General features: G+C 44.9%; 1 protein-coding gene across 1 annotated transcript in view; it reads right to left on the minus strand.

The window, feature by feature from the left end:
* Nucleotides 1-10,364: 10,364 nt before the first annotated feature.
* Nucleotides 10,365-17,101, minus strand: part of HFM1 (helicase for meiosis 1) — a 98,793-nt gene continuing 92,056 nt past the window's right edge. The window contains exons 29-35 of the mRNA XM_065554242.1: nt 16,452-16,555; nt 15,396-15,548; nt 14,700-14,777; nt 14,152-14,270; nt 13,195-13,280; nt 12,934-13,043; nt 10,365-11,612 (exon numbers count right to left, since the gene is read on the minus strand). Of these exons, the coding sequence (XP_065410314.1) occupies nt 11,350-11,612; nt 12,934-13,043; nt 13,195-13,280; nt 14,152-14,270; nt 14,700-14,777; nt 15,396-15,548; nt 16,452-16,555 (913 nt within the window). The 3' untranslated portion in view covers nt 10,365-11,349. The remainder of the gene's footprint in view (nt 11,613-12,933; nt 13,044-13,194; nt 13,281-14,151; nt 14,271-14,699; nt 14,778-15,395; nt 15,549-16,451; nt 16,556-17,101) is intronic.

The raw sequence follows: 17,101 nt of genomic DNA on the forward strand, positions 1-17,101 counted from the left end.
CTGAATAGGGGCACAGCTGAACCTTGTCCTTGGTCACTGTATAAGGGGGTTCTGACAGCAGGGCTTTGAACTTGGAGACCCTTCTGACCGAGGTGATTGCCACCAGGAAAGCAACCTTCCAAGACAGAAGCAGTAAGGAACAAGATACTAATGGCTCAAAGGGTCTTCCCTCAGAGACCACGGAGGCGCCATATCCGCTTCTGACTACCAGTGGTGCCAGGGAACTGGTGACCAATGACGGGCTGGAAATTGTTGCAATGGGACTATAGAGGGTTTTCCTCTAGATGGTGCCACGATGGAGCTCACCGCCCCTTGATCCCTTCTATTACCGGTAGCCGTGGCCGTCAGGGGACCTTGGGGGGGTGGGGGGGTTTGGGAGGGACATCAGATCCTTTGCCAACTGGAAAGCCTCCGGAGTTGAAGGGGCCCGCAGGCACGAGTTCCCACAACCGCTCCTGGGAGTCAGGGGTGGGCCCTGGACTGGACTCCATGTCTAGGTGGAGTCGCTGGAGCTAACGGAGGCTCTGGGAAGGACAAGTGGTCCAGCGTGGGACTCAATGCTCTAGTCAGTCCCCGCTTGTCACTCTTCAGCACCAGAGAGTGCCCACTCTCTGCACGCTATTTCTTATGTTTATTCCTTGGCACCGGGGATGGAGAATGGTGCAGGGAAAAGCACGGTGCCGGTGGAGCGCTTCGCATGGAAGCCGAAGTACAGAGTGCCGATTCGGAGGAGCTCACCTCTGAGGCTGTTCTGAGGGCTGCCTCCATGAGTAAGGCCTTCAGATGAACATCTCTATCTTTTTGAGTGCACAGTCTGAAGCCCCTGCAGATCTGGCACATCTCCGTAACATGAGTTTCCCCAAGGCACTTTCGATACTAGAATGTGGGTCACTTACTGGGCTTGCCGCAGGAGGCACATGGCTTGAAGCTTGATGAAAGTCCCTCAATGACACGGACTACTATTCACACAATATACACTAACACTAGGTAAGAACTATATAACTACAAAAACTATACAATATAGTACGAAGTCCATACCACTGGGAAAGAAGCCTAGCAAGAGGGATTGTTCCAAGTAACCATCATGGGCGGTAGGAAGGAACTGAGAGGGTGCAGAGCTGGCGGCACCCTTTATACTGGCACATACTCGTGCAGCTCCATGATGTGCTAGAGCCAGACCTACTGATACCATGAAGGGAAAAATCTCTGGCAACTGTGCACATGGCATACACACACCTAGCATGGAATGGCCATGAGCAAGCACTTAAAGAAATCTCCATTTTTCCTTTGAGTGCTGGTCCCTAATGTATATTCCATACCTGGTAAGTGGTACTCAAAGAGGAAGGGGTGTGAGGATGCAGTTGATATATATGTCTGTAATACTGTTGTCCCAGCTGCTGAATCTGCAGAAGAGGCTTGGAATAAGGTGTAATGCTTTGTGAAGGTAGGGATGGAACTTCAGGTTTCTGCCTTACAAATATCCAGTATAGGTACTTATTGAAGAGATGTTATTGAGATTGCCTGTGCTCTACTGGAGTGGGTCCTTCCCCGCAGAGAAAGGAGATGTGCCAACTGATAACAAAGAGTGATACAGCCAGAGATCCACTTAAAGAGTCTCTGAGCAGATAATACTTGTCCCCATGATCATTCTACTATAGTGACAAAAAATGTAGACATTTTCCTGATTGGTTTCACTCTTTGAAGGTAGACTGCTAGAGCCTGTCTAATGTCCAGGGAATGAAGTCTCCTTTCTCTCACTGGAAACATGAGGTTTTGGAAAGAATACAAGTAAGTGAATAGATTGATTTATGTGAAACTCAGAAATTATCTTAGGGATGAACTTTGGGTAAAAGGTGAAGGGAAAACTTCTCCTTATGAAATGTGGTGTATGGTAGATCATCCATAAGTGCTCCCAGTTCATTCACCCTTCTGGATGATGTGATGGCAATGAGAAAGGTGACTTCAAGTATACAGACATCGACCACATGGCCAATGGTTTACAGGGTGGCTTGGTAAATATTGAAAGTACAAGACTGAGGTCCTATTGCAGTGTTGGCTTCACTACTGGTGGGAAGGTCCTTGTGATTCCCGTAAAGAATCTGATAGTATGGATATAGTATGAAATACTGGGAGTAGAACTGTTTCCCTTGATGTTGAAGGGAAAACATAGACCCCCTTTGGAGGAGAAAATCCACCACCTGCCAGAGGATCTCCTCAGGAGATCCCTGAGGAGAGGCCAGGAAGGGGGTTTGTTCAGAGGAGGGGAAAGGAACTCAGCAGTGTAGCCAGAGTGGATATCTAGTACCCACTTCTTCATTGTTATTGTCCTCCAGTTGTGGGCAAAGTACACTAGATGGACACCAAAACTTTGCGGGAGGATGGGCGACAAGCGATGGCATCAGTAATGGTATGCAGTTCTAGAGCTTCCCATCAACAGTAACTCTTGGACAGCAGATGGGTTTGAGTGGCTGAGGTTGAGGAGGCTGCATACCTGTCTTTGTCCTTTCTGGAATTTGCATGATGGCTCATATATGTGCTGGTGACAGAAAGGCTGGTGAAGAGGCCTTGGTTTACACATCTGTTTGTGGTGGTTCCTCTTCGGGACCGAGGTATAACTACCCAGGATGTATTGGACTGTCTTGAGTCTTTTAATGGGTGTAGTGACTCATCTGTCTTCTCATTAAAGTGATGAGACTCAAAAGGCAAGTCCTCAATAGTACTCTGTACCTCCCTGGAGAACTCCGAAGAATGGAGCCACAATTCATGTCTCGTAACTGTCACTGTGGCTATGGATCTAGGTCTGGTGTCAGCCGCGTCCATGCCGCTTGCAATGATGTCTTAGCTACCAGTTTGCCCTCATCAATAAGAGTTTGGAATTGGATACTCTCTTCCTGAGGGACTTTGGATAGGAATGTGCTCCAGGAAGGCCGCCGAGGACACCTGAGCTCTGGTCGAGTGGGCCCTCACGATTGAGACTTGTGCCAGCTCGTACCAGGTCCAGATGCAGGAGGTGACCCAGTTGGAAATCCTCTGCAAGGACACCATAAGGCCCGTCATCCTGTCCGCTGTCACAATGAAGAGCAGGGTCGACTTGTGGAAAGGCTTGGTATGCTCCAGGTAAAATGCCAGGGCACGTCTGATGTACAGGGCATGCGGCCTCCTTTCTTCACTAGTGGTGTGTGGCTTGGGAGAAAATACCAGGAGGAAGATGTCCTGGTTAACATGGAAGGAAGACACCACTTTCAGCAGAAAGGTCAGATGTGGTCGCAGCTGAACCTTGTCCTTGTAGAACACCATATATGGGGCCTCTAACGTCAGGGCTTTAATCTCTGAGACTCGTCTCGCTGACGTTACTGTTACAAGGAAGGTGACCTTCCATAACAGGTAGGAAAGGGAACAGGAGCCCAACGGCTCAAAGGGTGGGCCTGTGAGCCTAGAAGGAACCAAGTTAAGGTCCCACTGTGGGGACAGGAGCCTGGACTGGCAGGAAGAGGCTCTCGAGGCTTCTCAAGAATCTGACCGACATGTCATGAGAGAACACCATCTGATCTTGGATCGAAGGGTGAAAGGCGGAGATGGCCGCGAGAGGGTCCCTGATTGAAGAGTGTGCCCGACCCTGGTTCTTCAGATGGAGAAGGCAGTCTAGGATAGACTGTACGGATGAGCGCAACGGAGAGATACCGTGCTCGGACGCCCAGTGGGAAACCTGGCCAAGGGGACGAGGTTAAGTCCCTCTAGTGGAAGGCTTCATACTTCCCAGGAGGACCTGTTGGACCTCAAGAGAGCAGGTCCTCTCCTCCGGGTTCAGCCACGCAGCCTCTACACCGAGAGGTGGAGGGGGGCGAGATTGGGATGTATGAGACGCCCATGGTCCTGAGACAGCAGGTCCACTTGGTTGGGCAGGGGCCAAACCAGTGCTGGCACGGCCATGCCAGGGCGATCACGATAACTTGTGCCTTGTCTCTCTTGATCTTTGCCAGGGCCCTGCTGATGAGCAGACTTAGCAGGAACTCATACATCAGGCTCCCAGACCACGACAGGAGGAAGGCATCAGAGAGAGAGTCCTTGCCCAGACCCTGCAGAGAACAACGATGACATTTTCTGTTTTGTCTGGTGGCGAACAGGTCCACTTGGGGAGATCCCCACCTCTGGAAGATCATGCAGGCTACCTCCAGGTGGAGTGACCACTCATGATGAGAGGAGAAGAACCTGCTGAGGTGATCTGCCAGTATGTTTCTGATGCTGGGAAGATGACAAGCTTCCAAGTGGATCTTGTAGCTGATGCAGAAATGCCACTTATGGAATGACTCTTGGCACAGAGCCGACAAGCATGCTCCCCCTTGCCTGTTGATGTAGAACATCAAGGCTGTGTTGTCCATCACTCTCACCGCTTTGCCCATCAGGTGCGGTAAGAAGACTCCTCATGCCAAGCGGACCACTCTGAGCTCTTTGACGTCTATCTACAACATCATCTCTTCTGGGGACCACATGCCCTGGGTCTGAAGGTCATCGAGATGTGCTCCCCAGCCGAGGTCCCAGGTGTCCGATATCAACTCCATCGAGTGACAAGGGCTCTCAAATTGAACTCCCTCCAGGACTGCCCTGGGGCTGGTCCACCATTGCAGCGAGGTAAGTATCGTCAGTGGGATGGTAACGACCTTTTCCAGGTGATCTCTGAACTGGGAATAGACCCGTCACCAGCCACAGATGTAAAGGGCGCATTCATAGCCTGGCATGGTGACCGACATAAGTACATGCTGCCATGTGGCCCAGCAGGCAAAGGCAAACCCTAGCCATGGTCAGGGGGAACGCATAGACTCCCGCAATGAGGTCCTCCAACGCTTGGAACTTCTCCTGCAGCAGAAATGCCCTGGCACATGTGGAGTCGAGCACCACTTTGATGAACTCTATTCTCTGCACCGGAACTAATGTCGACTTTTTGTCAGTTACGAGCAGTCCCAGGGATCAGCAGGTGGCCTGCAGCACCTCAACATCCCTTTGGACTTGGGAACTGGAGTGGCCTTTGATGAGCCAGTTATCGAGGTATGGGTAGATCTGGATATCCCGACGCCTGAGGTAAGCGGCTACCACCGACATACATTTGGTAAACACCCTCGGTGCTGTCAGTAGGCCGAATGGGAGGACCACAAACTGATAGTGATCGGGTCCCACCGCAAATCGTAGGAAGCGTCTGTGACCTTGAAAGATCGCTACGTGGAAATATGTGTCCTTCAAATTGAGGGCGGCATACCAGTCTCCAAGATCCAGGGAGGGGATGATGGAGGCCAGTGAGACCATGCAGAACTTCAATTGCTTTAGGTATTTGTAGAGGTTGCGCAGGTCCAGGATGGGCCGTAGACTGCCCTGGGCTTTTGGGATTAAAAAGTACCAGGAACAGAACCCCTTGTTCCTGTACTCGTGAGGAACTTCCTCCATCTCCCCCAACTGCAGCAACCCTTCTACCTCCGGCGCGAGGAGACTCTCTCATGAGAGGGGTCCCTGAAGAGGGATGGGGAAGGGGTGGTGGGAAGGAGGGGTAGAAAGAAACTGGAGCATATAACCCTATGCCACTGTATTGAGGACCTAGCAGTCTGAAGTTATAGTGGTCCATGCAGAGAAGAAAAAGAAAGGCTGTTGGAGAAAAGTGGGAAAGATGGATCTGGGGTATAGTCTGGTAGGTTGCCCTCGGGCGCACCCTCAAAATGCTCACTTGCCACCCTGCTTATTGCGGGTTGAGCCTGATTGGGCAGAGAGTGGAGGTGGGTGGCTGGGGTGGCGCTTGCCGGGGTTGGCTCCCTTGGCACTGAGATTGCTGTGGTTTGAACCGCTTACAGGCTGGACTGGGGACGTACAGCCCTAGAGTTTTCAGGGTAGTGCAGGAGTCCTTTAGTCCATGCAGCTTACTGTCTGTCTGCTCTGCAAACAGGGCCTGGTTGTCAAAGTGGAGGTCCTGCATCGATTGCTGAGCTTCAGTCAACAAGCCAGAGAGGAGCAGCCAGGATGCCCGCCGCTTGGAGATGGCTGAGGCCATGGTGCAAGCCACCGAGTCTGCTGCATCTGAAACTGCCTGAAGGGCCGCTCTGGCTGCAGCTGTGCCCTCCTCGAGGATTGCCCGGAATTCCTTCCTGGACCATTCGGGAAGTGAAACCTCAAACTTGGCCATGGCCCGCCACATGTTATAATTGTAGCCATCAAGGAGGGCTTGGTGATTGGCCACTCTCAATTGAAGGCTGGAAGACAAATAAATTTTTCGCCCAAACAGATCCAGTCTCTTCAAGTTTTTATTCTTGGGCGTAGCACTGGTTTGACCCTGTCTCTCCCTCTGATTAACAGCCTCAACTACGAGTGAGTTTGGGACCAGGTGAGTGTACAGGTACTCGTGACCTTTAGCTGGCACGAAGTATTTTGAAATGGGGGCAGGAAGGAGGGGGTTTGCCATAGGACATTAGTAATTTTCGATACCTCTTCATATAGGGGCAAAGCCACCCTAGCAGATGCCGTAGAGCAAAGGACGCTGAACAGGGTGTCCGCTGGCTCCTCTAGCTCCTCTTTGTGGAGCCCAGGTTGGAGGCGACCCTCTTCAATAGTTCTTGATGAGCTTTAGCATTATCTTGTGGAACTGGGTGAGGAGGACCCGTAATAGCTTTGCCTGGAAACGATGAGGAAGAAGCCAGTGCCATAGGAGCTGTCATATCTTCTGGTGGTCCCTCTGGCTGTTCCCCTGGGTCCTCATGGGCCTGGAGGGGAGGTCTTCTCTTCTGGGGCCTCCACCTCCGGGAAGGGTGGGATGCTGAAGCCAAATGGCCTATCCGAGGCTCCCGACATTGACCGGATGGCCTGCGAAGGCTGGGTAAACTCCCAAGGGTTCCAGGGTTACCAGGCCGCTGGCCACTGGCCTTGGAGCCACGGGGTTGGTTGCGGTGCCGATGACGTAGATGGTACCGCCGGTGCCAGGGCTTGTCCCAATGTCAAGGACTCCTGCTCAGTGCCCAGAGCCAGAAGCAGACTGGTTGCTGTCAGGTGACCATGATCGAGCAGACTGTTGGCCCTTCTCTGTGTAGTGCCAGCTGCTATGCCTAGACATAGACCTGTCCAATCGAGACGAGTTCCTCACGCAGGATCTTGGGGACTGGCAGCATTTGGCTGATCATTGTTGGTAATCCGTCGATCTACGCCTCATGCTGCTCGACTGGTACCGGGATCTAGACCAGGCTCGGGAGCTGGAATGGGCCAGTTGTTGGATCTCCCTCACCGTGGGGATCCGTGTCTTGGCAACAAGTGTCAGCGGGTGAATGACTGGTGGCTCTGCTCAAACTATCAGTCACATGATCAGTGCCGAGGCATTGGAGACATGAAGGGCCAGTCTTGATGCTCTTGCCGGGGGGGCGTGTGCCTCTGTAGGTATGCGCCAGGTTACCGGCGAGTTGTGCCTCGAATCCTGCTGTTGGTGCCCAGGGTCCGGAGCCTGAAGAGGGCTTCGCTGAGCTGGCCTCCCAACTTCTGATGGGGAGCGGTGCTGCTGAGGAAGTGACACACAGGGAGATCCCAAGGCGCGTTTACCCCTGCACTGGGGTACTGCCAGAGCCGGTGTGGGTGGCACTGGTAGCATCAGGATCTACTGCACTGCCTGCAGGGCGTCGGGTGTCAACGGGACCTCCAGTTGACAGAGGCTCTTGTCACTGTCTGGCGTGGCAGGCATGTTACGGGATGGGCTAGACTGCTCAACTTGAGCTGGGACCCGACTCCCTGACGGAGGTGCTGAGCCGCCCAGCACAGGTCTTAGCTCTCCTCCGGCCCTCTCCTTTCTCTTATGGCAGTGCTTCCCAAACTTGGGACGCGGCTTGTTTAGGGAAAGCCCCTGGCGGGCTGGGCCGGTTTGTGTACCTGCTGTGTCCGTAGGTGCAGCCGATTGCGGCTCCCACTGGCCGTGGTTCGCCGCTCCTGGCCAATGGGAGCTGCTGGAAGTGGCACGGGCCGAGGGACATACTGGCTGCTGCTTCCAACAGCTCCCATTGATCTGGAGCAGTGAACCGCAGCCACTGGGAGCCGCGATTGGCCGGACCTGTGGACGCGGGCAGGTAAACAAACCGGCCCGGCCCGCCAGGGGCTTTCCCTAAACAAGCGGCGTCCCACGTTTGGGAAACACTGCCTTATGGGAAGTGGGAGATCTTCCCCTTGTGGTCCTCTTTGGCTTCTTGGCCAGAACCAGGAAGGGGGATCGGTGCCAGCTTGTAGACAGTGCTGGCAGGGCACTCAGCACCGACGCTGCGGTGCTCAGGGCCAAGTCAGATTTCTGGTCCAGTGTCGGCATTAGCACTGACTCCATCAGGAGTGCCCGGAGACGGATGTCTCTCTCCTTTTTTGTCTGGGGTTTAAAGGATTTACCGATGTGATACTTTTCACTTATGTACCCTTCGCCCAGACACCTTAAACAACTACTGTGCGGTTCGCTGATGGGCATAGGCTGCTTACAACGATCACAGGCTTAAAGCATGGGGACCGGGACATGAGTCCCGTCTGGGTCTGGCTAAATTAGAGCCAACACTAAGGGAACTATTAACTACATACAACTATTTTATAGGAAAACTTTCATAAGAAACACTGAATGAGCACAGACGTTCCAGCACCGTCACTGGCGGCAAGAAGGAACTGAGGGTGGGGGGAGCCAGAGGGCGCCAGAGCTGGTCCCCTACAGATACTACTGAGGGAAAAACTTCCGGCACCAGTGCATGTGGCGAGCACACACACCTAATATGAAATGGACATGAGTAAGCACTTGAAGAAGAGGAGGAGGTTGGAGGATATTTTTGCCTTATCTCATCCTCACAGAGTTAAGTTTCAGTCTGTCCCTGAGTGCAAAGCATTATGGTAGTCAGAACCGATGGATCTAGTGTGACTATGGGCACGGTCATCAGTGGACCCTGATGGGAGTCAATCAGTATCATCAAAGAGGAGTCCAACTTGGAAATTTCAGTTGGTGCTGATCTTTCAGCTTATGAGTTGGAGCCAGAGCCAGAACCGACGGATCCTTTCTCCTTCGCACCTTACCCTTGTGGCCAGAAGATTTAGGTGGACCTAAGTTTTTAGGACTCTCATAACTTGAACAGAGACAGAAAGGGATCCTTTCTTTTAAGAGCAGATTTAGAAGGGGATATGTTCTTATGTCTATGAGAGTGCCCCTTACTCTCATGAAAGGCCTAAGCTAATGATTCCTTCGGAAGTTGGGCTTAACAACTCTGGCCTCTATTCCAGAGCTTGTCCTCAAAGGGGCACTGCTCACAGCCTGAAGCCGATGTACAGGGAATTCTCCCCAGCCTGGATCTGATGGGGGTCTCATGGCCTTCTCCACAAGATACTTCCTCAGTCAAAGTTCTCGGCCATCTCAGTTTCAGGGAGGGAAACAGCAGCTGTTGCTGCACTTGGCAGAGATATAAGCCTCCCCAAGGCAGTAAAGGCAGCATTAGTGTTCATCACTGATTGAGAAGGAGCAGGTATAGGAGAGACAGTTCTTAAACCTTGGAACTCTGGCCACAGTCCTTCTCCCAAAGGGAAAAATGGGAAAGGTCCCTGAGGTGGGGGAAACTACTAAAATGGTAAAATACTAGAACTATGTACAAGATGTTTATAGATAGGTACACAATACTCTTTGGAGACAGAGGATTCTGACTCAGGCCATGCTGCAGTAAGAAGGAACTGGAGAGGTGTCAGTTCAAATCACCCCTTATACCTTCGGTATGGAACATGAGAACCACTGCACAAGTGTGGTCCAACAGACATTATTTGCTAGAAATCTCTAGTCTCAGGTGCATGACGCGCCTGTGTGCCCACATGTGGAATACACATAGGGACCACCATTCAAAGAAGAAACTAATTTAGACAGGTGTTTTTACCATTGTATTGTTCAACTCTGCTCAGAGTGGGGATAGACAAAATGGTGGTGAAAACAACTTAGTCTGCTTGAGCCCTATCGATGCTACAGTTCCTGCCATTGCTACCACCAGGGGTGAATTAAGGGTCACATTTTGCAGTGTAGATGCAGCCTATTCTAAGACTTTAACTTAACATTTGTTACTTGTTCTGATGCTGTTAAGACGATTAATTTTAAAGTTTACATTTATCAACACTGCAGCATAAATAAAAAACCAACAAATTCACATATTTACAAAATTATCACAATAATTCTGAATTGATCTATCATTTGACTTTCATGATAATTTGGAGACTTTTAATACACTTGTTCCCTTAGATAGCTTTTCTATTGATTTTAAGCATGTATATAGCTGCAGAAGAACAGAAGGAAATACATTGCAAGGTCATTTATGGTTACATTCACTTGTGAGAACAATGAATGCATAATTCAATATGCAATTTAACAAAGGTTTATTTTGTCTTCAAAACCATACCACTTATTGAAACATAGAAAGCAGGAAGGCCAAAACAATTCTTAATTCTCAGGAACCATTCTTCCAACTTGAAGCATGCATCTTGATAAAGCTATCCTACCCAGGCCCTGGTGAGTAAGCCCAATTCTGCAAATTCCATTTACTTCAATGAGATTTGAAGGTGCTCTGCACCTTCTAGAAATGGGCCTAAAATGTGAATATTTACATGGAGACACAGGGGAGAAAGGAAACTTTCCATTCTCCCAATCTGTATTCTAAGCTAATACTGTGGAGGCTCTTCCAGTCACCTATCTTTGTGAGAGAGATTGGTTATGGACTCAATCAGAAAGAACCTGCTTCAGACTGTGATTCTGAATAGGGAATAATACACATGGAATCAGGTCCATTAACCTGATTAGGATATAATGTATGGGAAAGGGGTGGATACGGTGTCTGTAATTCAGGCCACAGGAAGGGAGAAATGTTTGGCAGTTGTAAAGTAATTTCACAGCATTTAGACAGTAGAACTTGCCTGCTGGAAAAAGGCAAAATCTGTTGATCTTAAAACCTCTGACATCTATGATAATTCAGAGGGCTAGCAGGTGCTGAGTCTATAATTTGTTGGTAAGACCTACAATTAATTGTACCAAATTGGTGACAATTGAAGTGAAAACATTAACTATTTACCTGCTCATCATTTTAACAAATACCCAACTTCAGAGACTGTGAATGAAGGTTCAGTAGAAAACCATCTTTGATATTTAGGCTGCAGTAATCTTTAATGAAAAATCTGTCTTTAAACTACAATTCTAGACGGTCAATTAAGTTACCCACAGATTTGAAGTTAAATTTTACTTTAGACCATAATTAATTACTTTTAACAAAAAGGGGGTGAAGAGTTAATTTGAAGAAGATTATCTGGTGCACTGTCCATTTGGTACATACAGTGACAATTATAAACAATAGGTTACACCAAAATAATTTTACCTAAATCTTCTCTACTCTCCACACCAGTGAAAAAGCTGCTAGCATGTATTAATTTGTCATCATCAAAATCATCCCAAACTTCATCTCCCAATTCAAAGTTCACATTCAAAGCCTCTGAAAACCAAGAGCTGCTTTTATCTGCATTAGTAAAATTATGCATTAAAGATTCTTTAAGATTTTTCTTTGACGTCATCGTCTGATGGCTCTCCTCACTTACAGTCACAGAATGTTCCCAAGAGAAATCTGTAATGCAATTATAATAGGGATGTAAAACTCTGGATTGCATGCTTAAGACTATTTGTTCAACCTATAAAAAAAAGCAAACTATGTTAGCTACACACTTTTTCTCAACATTATTTTAAGAAAAGTCATCTTCACTCCAAATTCCAGCAAGTGACCCTTATAAAGAATATTTCAAGTCACCTCTGATTTAATTTTTTTTCCCGTGTGAGAATTATGGTCTGGTGGAGTGCAAGTTTAACACTGATGAGCCCAGTCCCTTTACCTTCCCTCATTCATTTGCTCTTTATTCACTCTATTTAGTCTTACTCACTGTCTCCCTCTCCTATAAATTCAACTCCCCAAGAACTAATCACAGCAGACAAACACATTTTAAATAATTAATTTTAAAAGCATTTAACTAAAATATGTTAAGATAGCTGAACTAAAACATTATTTGAGAGTACTATGCAGAATGGAAGGGTTACCATTTCCTCTCACTGCATGAGTAGCAGAAATGAGCATGAGCAGATGTGGTGGCAGTACACTTCTGGAGATAGATTCATGTTAGCAAAATAAGTAGAAAATACTGCTATCTTTTGAACACTGGAAATAGAACACAATTGTATACTGTAAATCGGCATGTGCTAGAAATGGAAAGCATGTAATATGCAGTGTATGTATGTGAAAATAGCTTATGTGGTAGGATTGGGACCTTCATCAACAGTGATGGGAAGCAGCAGTAAAGTTTCATTGATTATTGAGATATACTCACATTTATGGAGAAATTAGAACCTTGAAAGGTATTAAAATAAAACTTCAGTTTTTAATATAGATAGAGTGAGAGGTTTTACTAAATGTTAATTTAGCTGTTTTAAGGGCCCAACCCAGCAAACAATACAAAGCATAATGCTCACTTTTCACTCAGATACTCCACTGATGATGGGAAAGGTGTGTGGAAAGCAGAAGGAGATAGAGATAAACTATCTGATGCATTACAATTGGCATCAATGGGAATAAGCACAGTCATAAGCATCAAACTCAGTAATACGTATTTACAGAATTAGGCCCTAAAGTATTAGAACTAACCACTACAGTTTTCCTTTAAGGGACATTTATTGGCTGAGAGCTCTGCTTGCAACTTTAATTGATTTTAGAAGAAAAGCCAATGTCAAAGCAAGTTCCTTGCCTTGACAGAGCGTATTGTATTGCCCTAAATATGCAGTTCCCTGCAGCACTATGGTGGTTGCTGTAGTGATTTCAACAGGTTTAATTTTGCAAGAAACATTTAATTCAAAACAATGAAAAAAATCATAGAAAATCTCATACATTAGTAATAACTTACTACTCTTTTCATAACTCTCTGATTGCAGTTGGTTCTGAGGTCTACCAAGGATATTAACATTATTCCAGTGTTCTCGTGAAGCTGAGGCAGAAGACTGTACATAGTCAGACCTTCATACAAATCAGTAAAACAGAGTCACAAGAAAGTTGCATTTTAAAAATAATTTGCTTCAGAAAACACGTCTTCACTGCTTATGCCAATGAGAGAATTTTAACTGAGCAGGTTTTAAATTCTATTATATTTATAGCAATAATATAGTACCTTGGCAATGCTGGCAACAAAGATTTCGGTGTAAAAACAAATTGTTTCAGATCCACATTTTGAGATTTATTTAACTGTATCTGCATCTAAAAAAAGATTACAGATGATTAGTGTATTATTGTATTTTAATAGTCTGGATCACACCACTTGCACTTTCCAAAGAATAGGGAAGGCATTATAGGAAGAAAGTTATTATTCATATTTTATAGAATTAATGCACGAAATGTACAGCTATTTGATGGAATAGATTTTTTTTAAAGTTTTATTACGCACATTATTCAATTTAGCCAGTGAGATCTTGGAGTAATGCAAGTATCTCAGCAAGTCCAGACTGTTAACCACATTTCTTTCTCTGTTATCTCTGGGTCAAATCATCCTCCACTGCAGAAAAACCTGCAGGGAGGGGGAAATAAGCATTGCAAAAACTCAGATGCCACATTCTCCCCATATGGAAGAGGGGTTTGCAGGCACATCCAGGGGGCAAAGTGCTTAGCCTTGAAACTCTGTGGAGTCTAAGAATCTAAAAAGAATGTTACTCTTAAAACCTCCTCTGGCAGCGTAATTCTCTCAGGACACCAGTATTAATTTTTACTTATAATTTCAGGTAGTATTTCCCTAGGTCTTCACATAGAGTGGTGGCTTCCAGCTATGCCTGCTACTCAGTCCACTATACTTTCCTAAACCTGCAGAGTACAAATCAGGCAGTGTTTGCAGAGAAAGGCTTCCACAGGCTCATGGGAATCATACCACTTAGCAGCTATACCTTTCCAAGATTACTGGGCCTTTCCCATCCTTTTTGTGCTCCTTCGCTATTTCCATATTTCACAGCAATGGGATACATTTGATCCTATGTGTCTATATGTGTTTAATAAAATACCTTCAATCTACCAATACTTATATATTCAATAAACATGATTAAATAATTTTTTTTTCAGGAGTGTGTATGTTAAAACGAACCTTTAATTGTTTTACTGGGGGAACTGATGAAATTGAGTTTCTGTTCCTTAAATCAGCTAGGTATGAAGAAAACTTTGAATCTCTCTTTAACTCATATTTCTGTGAAACTCCAACTTTACCTAAGAAAAGGAATTGAAGATTCTTCAGATTAAATTTTAGGGGTAAAATACAGGCCCCATTTGAGTCAATGGGAATTTTGACTTCAACAGGGCTAAGATTTCATCTTTGATGTTTTATAAAAGACAAATTTTGATGCATTTGTTTTCATACAAAAATATGAGAAGCTTGACATTGCTATCGAATTCTGTAAAATATTACTCTTCATTATATTCACTACAGAATAATTCTACTGCAGTTATTTATTAATAATTTTTACTTTTTAGATTGCATTATATTGACATTTTAAAGCATGATTCTCTTGCTTTGTACTCTTTTTACACCAATGTCACCATAGATATCAACAAAATCCTAATTTACACTTGTGTAAATGAGGGAATTAGATCCTTTGAATTTAGATGTTAGAAATAATGAGTTTTCATGAAACTCACAGCAGTCATGTCCACATACATCTTTATTTTTACAGTGATGGCTGCATTCTCTGTTCCCAAGTTTCATGTAGGTGATCTCTCGGTTACAGGCACCTCCTGAGGTAATATAAGAAGAAGAAATGCTGACTTTTTCTATTTCACTGATTTTGTTGAGGGTTTCTCAGGGAGAAAAAGGAACAAAGTAATCCATGGCATTAGATTTTTGTTCACCTCCAAATAACTTTTGGGTCAAAAAAGTCAGCTGCTACATGTTTGCCAGAGAGACTTCCCCTTTGGGTTGCTAAGACTGTTTTCATAGCAAAGCAATAATTGTCCCCACTAAAAGCTGTAAGCATCACCTCAACACCACTCTAAAACTCTGAAAGCATGAGGTACTAGATGTCCAACTTCTCTCCCAAATTCAGTTCCCTATGGAAATGTAATGCACTACCTGTTGAGCCAATGGAGCAACACTCTATGCCCTTGTTGGGACTCGATGGAAATAGTCCTAATTGTCTATACCAGATTCAAAGCCATTGTATACTACATTCCTTAATATATTCTAGTGTGTTTTCATACAACATTTTACTCAAAAGTGAGGAAAGATGACCAAATATGGGGCCCAGTCCTACTCATATTGAAGTAACTGACCAAACTTCCATTGACCTCAAGAGGTGCAGGATGTGGGACTCTATTCTTTAGAGTATTATTAATTACCTGTATCCTTTCTCGCTGCTGCTGATCTTATTGAAGAGGCATGATACATAGGTGAAGACTCAGCTTCTAATTTTCTTTGTAAAACCACTTCATTTCCAAACCTTTTTGGTCCTAAGTAAAAGGCTGAATAGTTTTGCTGAATATCCACCCCAACTTTTAGAAATGATCCACAAAAATGTTTATGTAAATATAAAAAAATATTTTTCAATTACCATTTACTGTACTTCCAATTTTATAATGAACAGTGTTATACAGTATGTTTTCATAATTTACCATTATAGTAATATAGTATTTTGCATTTAATGTTGTGATTGAGATTTAAACAAACAAACAAAAAATCTGGAAATTTAAAGTTATGGTTCCTACAAGAATCATTTAGCTAATCTGTACAGTATACACTGTTCACTTTAACATGTGTATATGTATTTGTTTTAGGAAGTGGAACTGTGTCTTGGGCATTTCTGATCCAATTTTAAACAATTTTCACCTCCTTAGCATTGCATTGCAAGCTGCTGTTAGGGAACATTAGTAGCACTATTTGCAGCTACACAAGAAGTACAACTAAGTGCTGATAGTACTTTTGATGTTAAATGCTATTAATATTTACAGCTTTGGACAACAGAACAATCTACACAAGGTTAAAAGACTAGGAGGGATTTGCCATTAAGAGAATCAATGTTAAATCAGGCAAATCTGATATGATGAATTGGTAAGTGGCTCAGAACTGATGGAGAGGAGATTGGAAAACTTTGGGGATGGATGGGGTGAAGTGTTTTGGAGTCATCTTCTAAAGAGTTTTGGGAAGAAGGGCTCGGGTTAAATCCTAGGGAGCAAGGAGAGATGACTGGTAATGTATATGACATTTAGATGAAACAGTTACATTAGAAAAATCTCATTATTAATGCTTTTAGTGTAGTATGCCATACAATAAAACAATGAATAGAATATTATTTTAAAATTAATTCATTTTTATTAAATTTTTGGCTTGGTATAAAGGAAACTGGTTTCCCTATTTATTCAACATCTTTAAAAGTATATTCATATCAATAAACCTACCATATTCAGAGCTAATTAAATTTATGCTAAGTTCGTCAGATTTAAGAGCTCTTTTCACTTCAATTTTTTTGGTCCAATTTCCATTTTTCAGCAAGACAGAATCCCTGCAACATATAATAATATAATGATATTAAGTATACACAATGGACAGTAAGATAGTGGTAAACATTTTATTAAAAGAAGTCACGTTATTTGTGATGCTAGCAGTATGGAAATCTAGTAAAAGACCATAGAGCAGTTTTGATTCAAGGGATCTAACTGATGAAGGGTCTCTTAAAAACATTCTCAATAGAATGTGCCCACACAGCCTGCAGCCCTAAGATAGCCAGGGTCCTGAAGATGCAAGGTGCAAAGAGCAAGCCTTCCTCTTTGTGAGGACTTGATCAGGACCCAAGTTCAGGTCATCTAGTTGGAGAAGATTTATTTTACTCTTTGTTTCCCATTCCCTTCAAGTACAGCTCATCCAACTGGAGAGAGTGTCTAATTCCTTCACCAGGTGAAAAAAACCAGTGTAGGGAAGGTAGGCAAGTGCTGCCTATGTAAATAATTCAGTACCTAATTTTCATGAGTAACAATTCAAAAGCTTCCTTTCTATTAGCATTAAGTAATGTAAATTTTGTATATTTATATTAAAACTGGATGCTTTTGGC

The sequence above is a fragment of the Chrysemys picta genome, chromosome 8 (genome assembly GCF_011386835.1).
Source record: "Chrysemys picta bellii isolate R12L10 chromosome 8, ASM1138683v2, whole genome shotgun sequence".
NCBI classification, from domain to species: domain Eukaryota; kingdom Metazoa; phylum Chordata; order Testudines; family Emydidae; genus Chrysemys; species Chrysemys picta.